Below are 8,970 nucleotides of genomic sequence, written 5' to 3'. Positions count from 1 at the left end.
CTGTTTTATTCATTTTTTTCTTAAAATAAGCATGTATTACTTCCTAATAATAAAAATAAAATAAAATCTCTTTCAAAAGTGAAACCAATTAATACAGACTAAATTAAGTAGTCTCTACTTTATGGAGACACAATGGGAGCTTTAGAGAAAGCATGAATGCTGAAATCTGGGTAAATGGAGGAAACGGAGTGCAAAGCCGTCACAAACCACTGATTTCAAAGACCATTCATCATATAAAGGAGCCAAAATGGCTTCCACATACTGCCCATAGGTTATTTACTTCTTCACAGCAAACTGTAGTTTACTACTCAGACTCACACAGGACAAAACTGTTACTCATTTGGCAGTTTCATTCGTGGTCCAGATGTGCGGGGTTTTAGGCCATTTAGAGCCTGCCTACTTTGCACATTCCAGAAAACTGTGCAGCACCTGCTGGCCATAGGTAAATGTTCCAAATGACTGCCTTTCAGAAATCCTTGGCACAGAGTCCTCACCCTCACCAGGCTGACATCACTTAGACAAGTAAGCCTTCTCTCTATTCTCCCTCTTCCTCCTAGGAGTTCCTTAGCTCACCTTCCTTCTTAGTGGCCCCCAAGTCCATAAGCCTCCGGAAGGTCTCCTGCTCTGAGGGATTCCTACAAGCTGATCTGTAAAAGCAGTGTCACCAGACAAAATTATGTGTACTACTGCCACTTTGAGGCCATATCTTTTTCTTGTCCAGCCCTGAAGTCCCTTGAGCACTCTACACCCACCTTGCAGAACTATCTTTGGCCAAACCAAGGAGCCACTCAATTTTAGGCTCAAGAAGATGAAAGAGTTCCACACACATTTTTTCAGTGTGTGTGAAAAATTGGCGTTGTAAAAAAATGCCAATTTCTTCCGTTAATAGGATTAGACAATTTATAGTCCCAGTATATAATTCTGGGACTTTGCTGACCAAGCTGCAGTCCAGAATTCCCTTTTTGCCTCGTTGTCTCCTGTCAACTAAAGACCATTAGAATATACCATTCCTTTTTATCAATGTTAATATGAAAAGCTCAAGTTCTCATTAAACTTAATATTTCACATTTATTCCTTTTTCTTTTTTTCATACATCTTAGATGCATACAACCAAATTCCAGTAGTAAGAGAAATTTGCATCTGATGTTTAAACCTGCTCTACCACTTTCTCAGCCTTTATCTGGTGAAATCCATGATAGAAAGTAGTCTTCTGAAACAGCTTATTCATCACTGTCTAGGAATCCTTTTCAAAGTTATCCTCCACATTTAATTACAATGTGCCTCCCTATGTGCTGTGCTTAGTTGCTCAGTCATGTCCAACTCTTTCTGACCCCATGGACTGTAGCCCACCAGGCTCCTCTGTCCGTGGGATTCTCCAGGCAAGAATACCAGAGTGGTTTGCCATGCCCTCCTCCAGGGATCTTCCCAACCCAGGGATCTAACCCAGATCTTCAGCATTGCAGGCGGATTCTTTACCAGCTGAGCCACCAGGGAAACCTAAGAATCCTGGAGTGGTAGCCTATCCCTTTTCCAGGGGATCTTTCCAACCCAGGAAGCAAACCAGGGTCTCCTGCATTGCAGGCAGATTCTTTACTAGCTGGGCTACCAGGAAAGCCTGTATCTCCCTACAACTTCTATTAAAAATGATTATTTTAAATTCTGTATTGGGATTAAATGAGACAAATGCAATTGCTCTGTTAAACAATCATCTTTCCTTTCTTCTGAAGTTCTTTTGTTCTTTTTACTTCAATTTAAAAGTCTAATTCCTTCCAGTTACTTCTTTCAGATACTTGTAAGCCCCTTTCCAAATTCACTGATCTTTGTCCATGTTCTTAAACTGTGAAATCCAGGACTTATGAAGTGTTCTATCTCTGATTTCTTAAGATAGAATCAAACAGGATTAGATCTTGCCTTCATTTAAATATCTAGTCACATTAGTAATTATGGCAATCATAATGTTGATTTATTTTTAATTTATATTTGTATTAGTTTTTAAAGACTGAGGGCTAGAAATAGCTATAACATGGACTGCAGCTTTAAAAGGCCTTTGCTAATCATAGTTCTTTTGAAGTATTTTTGAAAGTCATACATCCTTAATATTTATTTAATTGATTATGTAGTAGTGAAAACTGGATGAATATAAAGAGATTAACAAACTGAAAAATCTTTCTTTACTTTTTTTGCTTTCCTTATTTTCTGTCAAAAGCTGTGGACTTTTATCCAAAGTGATCCTGCCCTGGGACTTCCCTGGTGGTCCAGTGGTTGAGACTTTGCCTTCCAATGCAGGGGTTGTGGGCTCAATCCCTGATCTGGGAGCTAAGATCCCACGTTCCTTGCAGCCAAAAAATATTAACAACAACAAAAAAAAAAAACACCAGAAGCAATATTGTAACAAATTCAATTAGACTTTAGAAATGGTCCACACCAAAAAAAATCTTTAAAGTCAGAATGATCCTGCCCATCTGCCAACCTCTTTTTCTGTTCCCTGATGCCATGTGTTCTTTTGACCAAGCACTTCCTTTTGAAATTTCAATATTTTCATTTTCATATGCTATTTAATCTCAGAGAGGAAAGTTGTTTAGATCACATCCAAACTTGAAGACATTCTTTAACTCTAATAATCTTGCAAATTATTTGTCACATTTTTCTTTACAAAAAAAAAATTGTGAAACACCAGTTGCCTCCCTCTGTCATCATGCACTTATTCATTTGGACAGTTCATACACTGGTTTTCACTGGTGCTATTCTGACTCTGAAGTCTCAAAAGTTAGTTATAACCTCTTACTTGATTAACACAGAGATATATTCCAGTTCTTCTCCAAGTTTATATTACTTGCATTTTGCATTTCATATCACTTTACATTATTAATTATTTTTTCCTTCTTGAAAACCTCTTTTCTATCGACTTATATGACTAGGAAAAGAAAATGTGTAAGAAAATAAATTAGTGACTTTGCACATATGCATCACAATTGTGACACACTCCCAAGTTCCCTAGTTCATCTGAATTTCATCATTCAAAGAACAGTTGTAAAGTCAGTGTTTGCTAAGAAGGAAAAGATTTTTATAAATTATTTAGCCATAATTTCAGACATTGGAGTTTTTACTTTGATTTAAATGTTTAGCTTTCTCTGGCTGAAGTGAGATTCAAAGGACAAATTCACAAAACAAGCGGAGGCTACAGTTTATAATCGAGAATGAATGGAACAGTTGCTACAGATCCAAAAATCTCAACATTACCATAGTATATGTGGGGTTAGTACATATGCAGAATTGTGGAAAGAAAGGAACAAATAGATAAAGGCTTTGAAGTTTTTTTTTTTTTAATTCTTTGCAACAACTAACCTGTCTGCATATCTTTTGGCTTCATAGGAGTCTTTGTTCTTACTTTTTTTTTTTTCCTAAACCCAGTATCATCTCTAACATGGGAAAACAAAGCTGCATTACTATAAAAATGCATACAGATGTCTCTGGTTATATTTAATATTCTCATCCAAGGCATAAGGCCAAATTATTTTTCACCTTAGACCCAGGCTTCATCATCCTTCCCTTTTCCTCGAGAGGTTGGACCAATTTAGACCTCATTTGAAATACTTTCTGAGGTCTGGCCAAAACTTTCTCATTATTATCCCCAGATGAGGCCACAGGGAGAAGTTCAATAATCCAGGATGGTCAGAGACAGTCATGGCATATTATTAAAAACCGTGTGGGGAACAGGAGCTCTTAACAGCTCATGGTTAAGAGCTGACTACATAGAGTGCCCTGGATCACCTTCCCTCCAAGATGGGCTGCCCGGAACAGATCAGCCATAACTCAGAATGTGTTTGTTAACATACTCTCCTTTAGAGGCAGGAATGGAATTGGTTCTTCCCAAACCAGAAAAGACTACATACAGTGTCCTTTACAACTGCATATAACCGCCTTTTCAAGTTGCTTAAGCAATATGGTCATTGTATGGGCTTCAGGTAAGTGCTATGTTTGATGATATTACCTTCCAATACTCACCCCCTTTTAGAGGCCATCAGATACTCGGAGGCCAGCCCCACTGTTTGGCTCTGCTGCACACTTTCTTCTGCTGAAATGAGAGAACAAGGAGACTGAGGCTGACTGCATACTCCAGGAGAGAGAGAAACCTGAATTTGAACTCTGCTCTCTGCCAGATTCTGTAATTCTCACACAAGATCTTCAGGTAATATACAGCTCAAATTTCTTTGTAATGCCTTTTTCACTTTCCTCTAACCCCATGTTGTAGTTTCTCCATATAAAAAGGTAAATTAGAATAGCTTCCTCATAATGGAAACTGGTTAAATTCTCAATTATATAACATTGCTTCTGGTATTAGAACTGGTCTGACTAAATGTTAGATTTTGTGTGTTTCATTTATAAAAATATAGCTTAACATATTTAAACAAAATAATATTTTTCTTATGAATATGTTATATATATCACAAAACCACATGAGCCAAGAATAAACTGTGGATGACAACTTTATTTTATATCTTATTACACATTCAAGTCAGATATACCAGATTTCCTTCTGAATATGATACAGAAGAAAAATCAGGGAGTAAGAGCATTTTTCTATTAAAGTAACTTGAACAGCCACATTTTCTTTAGGCTGCCTCTTTTGATTTTAGGCAGGAGAAATAAAAAACAGTTCACTTATCTATTTAAAAATAAGAAAAAAGAATTATAAAATATTCATTTAAAATATGGACAATCAGATACAGAAACAGATTGAGAGAATAGATAAAACTGCATATGCGCACACACACACACACACACACACACGCCCTTGGAGCATGATTTTCACTTAGCAACAAGAAGAAAGCACAGAGCACAAAGCAGAGTGGATGAAAGGAACATAGAGACAGTGTGATTCACAGAGAGAAGTGGCTTCGATAGGACTGTCTTGAGTGGGCTCCTCTCATGGATCTCCTGTTTACGAAGACTGAGGATGTTTCCCCATACAAAAGGTGTTGCCTTGCTTTTGTGTTTTTAGCAAACTGGAGAAACCAGTCTCTACATTTTCTTAAACATTTTTCCCTGTCTAAAGGAATGGTTTTCCTGTTTGGTTACTATTAGGGCAAGGCACTGATTGAGATGACAAATATTTAATGAGCATCCCTAATATGCCTTGCCCGGTGGGCTATAGTCCATGGGGTTACAAACAGTCGGACACGACTGAGAGACTAAACAACAAAAAGTATGTCTTGAACACTATCTTAGATTCTGGGAATACATCAGTGAGCAAAAATGATAGCCTCTTATATTCTAGCAATTGAGATAGAAAATACATGCTAAGTATACAATACAATGCCAGGTAGTGATATGTGCTTTGTAGAAAACCAAAGCAGAATTGGGAAACAGAATAGTAAAGATGGGCTAAATCAAGGAAGGTTTTCCAGGTGGTAAAGAATCTGCCAAGGCAGGAGACACAAGAGACACAGTTTGATCCTGGTGTCAGGAATATCCCCTGAAGTAGGACATGGCAACCCACTCCAGTATTCTTGCCTGGAAAATTCCACTGACCGAGGAGCCTGGTGAGCTACAGTCCTTGAGGTCACAAAGAGTCAGATGCGATCTAGCCTTCACACGTGTAAGTTTAAGAAAAGCCTCTCTGAGTCTCTGATTTTTCCAGATACCTGAACAAAGGAACAAGTTAAAGCATATGAATATTGCAAAGAGGAATAAAGGACATTCCAGACCTTGATACTGGCCACACTTGGCAAGGGCAAGTATCAGTGAGTCTGGAATGGGGTCAGTAGAGGGAAAGGTGCTAGGAAATGAGGGCTTGGAGTTAGGTCTCGGCCTTACAGACTGTGGGAAGAGCTTTAGACTCTCTTGTAAGTATATTTGAAAGATTGAGAGCAAGTAGTTGACATGATCAGATTTTTTTTTTTTAACTATATTTTGAACAAGAAGCCTAGAGCATTTGTTGATGGTTTGGATGTGGAGTATAAAGAAGGGCGGTAAGGATGTGGCCAAAGTTTGTGACCTGAGCAACTGAGTAAATGGAGGTGCTGCTGTGTGATATGCTAGCAAAGAAGTAAGGATCAACCAGTTTGTGGTGAGAAAATCAAGAGTTTTGTCGTGGGCTTCTTGTTTTAGTTACCTTCAATAGCAAATGGAGATGTTGAGTAAGAAAATGGGTAGATAAATCCAGGTTACAGAAGAGACTTCACAGTTAGATAGAGAAAATGTGGCTTCATTTTACATGAGTAGTTTTTATGTCAAAGGGCTAGCTGTCACATCACTTACAGAGAAAGCATAAATAGAAAAGGAAAAATATCAAGGACTAGGTCCTAAAACAACATTTATAGGTCAAGGCAACCAGAAGGAACTCTAACATAGGAGTCTCAAATAAAAGAGATAAAGAATAATGAGAACAAATAGTCTATGACCAGATCTCCAATTAATGTAATTCAAAACTCAAAAGTGCTTTAATGACATATACCACTGTAGTTATTTCTGTTCTATGTGGCAAAGCATGTATTGAGAGTACCATCATAAGGTACTTTCCCAGCATATGATAAAGTTCAACTGGGCACTGAAGCTTGTGTCCTCTACTTAAGGTAAATTTCAGGTAAAAGAGAATTATATTAGTTTGCAGTGTGACCCTCCTTCATGCATACCAATTTCATTTTTAAATGCTTATTCTAGCTGAAAATATACGAAGCTTACTCTTCTTCTGCAAGCTTCTTTATTACAAAGAGGACCAAGTTAAAAGAAAAGAGTGTTTTGAGAACTGTGCGTACGTCACTAAACCCTGAGAGAAATTAACAGTGCAAATTGCGGAATTTTTTTCATGGAGATTTTTAAAACTAAGAGAGAATGCAAATACCACAACTGGGCTTGCTATAAGCAATCATTGATAAAACATCATCTTCCTTACTTCTGTATCCAAAATTTCCGATAGTACAGAAACCCCATCTAAAATGATATACATATTATTATTAAATTTACAGTAATAAACTCTTAATTTACAACTATGAATTCTTACAATGTTTTCTTCCATTTATACACATCATGAACTATTATTATTATTATTTAAAACTCCATGTTTGTGCATGCTAAGACTTCAGTCACATCCGACTCTTTGTGACCTTATGGACTGTAACCCAACAGGCTCCTCTGTCCACGGGAATTCTCCAGGCAAGAATACTGGAGTGGGTTGCCATGCCCTCTTCCAGGGGATCTTCCTGACATCTTACATCTCCTCCATTGGCAGCCAGGTTCTTTACCACTAGAAGCACCTGGCTCAATGGACATGAGTTTGAGCAAACACAGAGACAGTGAAGGGCAGGGAAGCCTGGTGTGCTGCAGTTCATGGGGTCTCAAAGAGTTGTACATGACTTACCGACTGAGCAACAATGAAAACTTCATGCGTCCTTATATAGGTTTGGCCCAGATGGTTGTTTCTGAACCAGGTTGAAAGCCTCTGAATGGCAAGGACTATCTATTTTGATTTATGTTGTGCTGAGGACATTACACAGAGGCAGGTGTTCAATGGACCATGATGGGCATGGTGATCATGAAGATAAAGCAATAATAAGCAAATGACCTCCAAATTCCCTGTTTCTTCCCAGTATCACACTGGGCAAAGAATGCTAGAAATCTTTAAGCAATCTAAAATTATGCTGCTTATTGAATTGTAAAGAAGTTCAGAGAACATCTTAATGAGAAAACTTCTGTAAAATCATTTGTAACATGGTAATGTCTTGTTGTTGCAGTTTTCTGGAGAAGAAAAAAAAATGAAAAACCCAGAAGGAAATAATCACTCTGACCCTGTGAATGAATTCATTCTCCTTGGATTCCCTTGTACCTGGGAGGTTCAGATCTTCCTCTTCTCATTCTTCTCTGTGATCTATGTGTTGACACTAATTGGAAATTTGTGCATTATCTGTGCAGTGTGGTGGGACCACCATCTCCACAGCCCCATGTACATCCTGCTGGCCAATTTTTCCTTCCTGGAGATGTGGTATGTCACTTCTACTGTCCCCAATATGCTAGCCAACTTTCTCTCTGAGACCAAGACCATCTCCTTCTCTGGCTGCTTCCTCCAGTTCTACTTCTTCTTCTCCATGGGCACCACTGAGACCTTCATATTGTCTGCCATGGCCTTTGACAGGTATCTTGCCATCTGCAGGCCCCTTCACTACCCCACTGTCATGACAGTGCAACGCTGCATCAGAATAGGAGCCTGCTGCTGGGTGTGTGGCTTTTCCTGTTTTCTCCTCCCAGTTTATCTCATCTCCCAGCTTCCTTTTTGTGGCCCCAATACTATTGATCACTTCCTATGTGACCCAGGACCACTTATGAAGTTGTCTTGCGTGCCAGCTCCTGCCATTGAGATTATCTGTGCCACCTTTAATTCAGTCCTAATTTTTTCCACTTTCCTGTTCATTACCAGCTCCTACACCCTGGTGATCAGAGCTGTGCTTAGGGTCCCCTCAGCAGAAGGCCGGCATAAGGCTTTCTCTACATGTGGTTCCCATCTGGCTGTCGTGTCTCTGTTCTATGGCTCCATCATGGTGATGTATGTGAGCCCAACGGCAGGCAATCCAGCAGGAATTCAGAAAATTGTGACCTTATTTTATTCTGTGATGACCCCACTTTTCAATCCCTTGATCTACAGCCTCCGGAATAAGGAAATGAAGGAGGCCCTGAGAAAACTATTTAGGAGCGTGATATTTGGTCAAAGAAAGCCTCTCAAGAACTAGAATCTATATATATGTAGGACATATAGGAATATAAAAATTTCAGACATTAATGGTTTTAATAAATTTGAGGGAAAAGTGTTTCCTATATTCCCTAAAATATTTTAGGTTGCATTTCAATGAAGCAAATAACAAATAAGATGGCACCAGAATTTACATAAATTATTTGTTCTAGGCTTTATTGTATTAGTGTTCCTGTGCGTACTGTATGGAAACTGGAAAATGCCAGACATTCTCTTATATTTTTCCA

At 38.5% G+C, this 8,970-nt stretch overlaps 1 protein-coding gene across 1 annotated transcript; it reads left to right on the top strand.

Annotated features, from left to right (window-relative positions):
* The first annotated feature begins 3,943 nt into the window (after positions 1 to 3,943).
* On the top strand, positions 3,944 to 8,723 carry LOC102177526 (olfactory receptor 11H6-like). The gene is made up of 2 exons (XM_005685563.2): positions 3,944 to 3,965; positions 7,768 to 8,723. Exons 1-2 carry the CDS (start codon positions 3,944 to 3,946, stop codon positions 8,721 to 8,723), a joined length of 978 nt encoding a protein of 325 aa, XP_005685620.2.
* Positions 8,724 to 8,970: the final 247 nt, after the last annotated feature.

Source organism: Capra hircus, unplaced genomic scaffold, assembly GCF_001704415.2.
Source record: "Capra hircus breed San Clemente unplaced genomic scaffold, ASM170441v1, whole genome shotgun sequence".
Lineage (NCBI taxonomy): Eukaryota > Metazoa > Chordata > Mammalia > Artiodactyla > Bovidae > Capra > Capra hircus.
This window is presented reverse-complemented; position numbering and strand designations above follow the sequence as displayed.

Coding starts and splice junctions, on each gene's coding strand:
- LOC102177526 (XM_005685563.2), top strand. CDS start 3,944: ATGGTCATTGTATGGGCTTCAG. Junction 3,966..7,767: donor GGTCATTGTATGGGCTTCAG/GTAAGTGCTATG, acceptor TGAAAAACCCAG/AAGGAAATAATCACTCTGAC.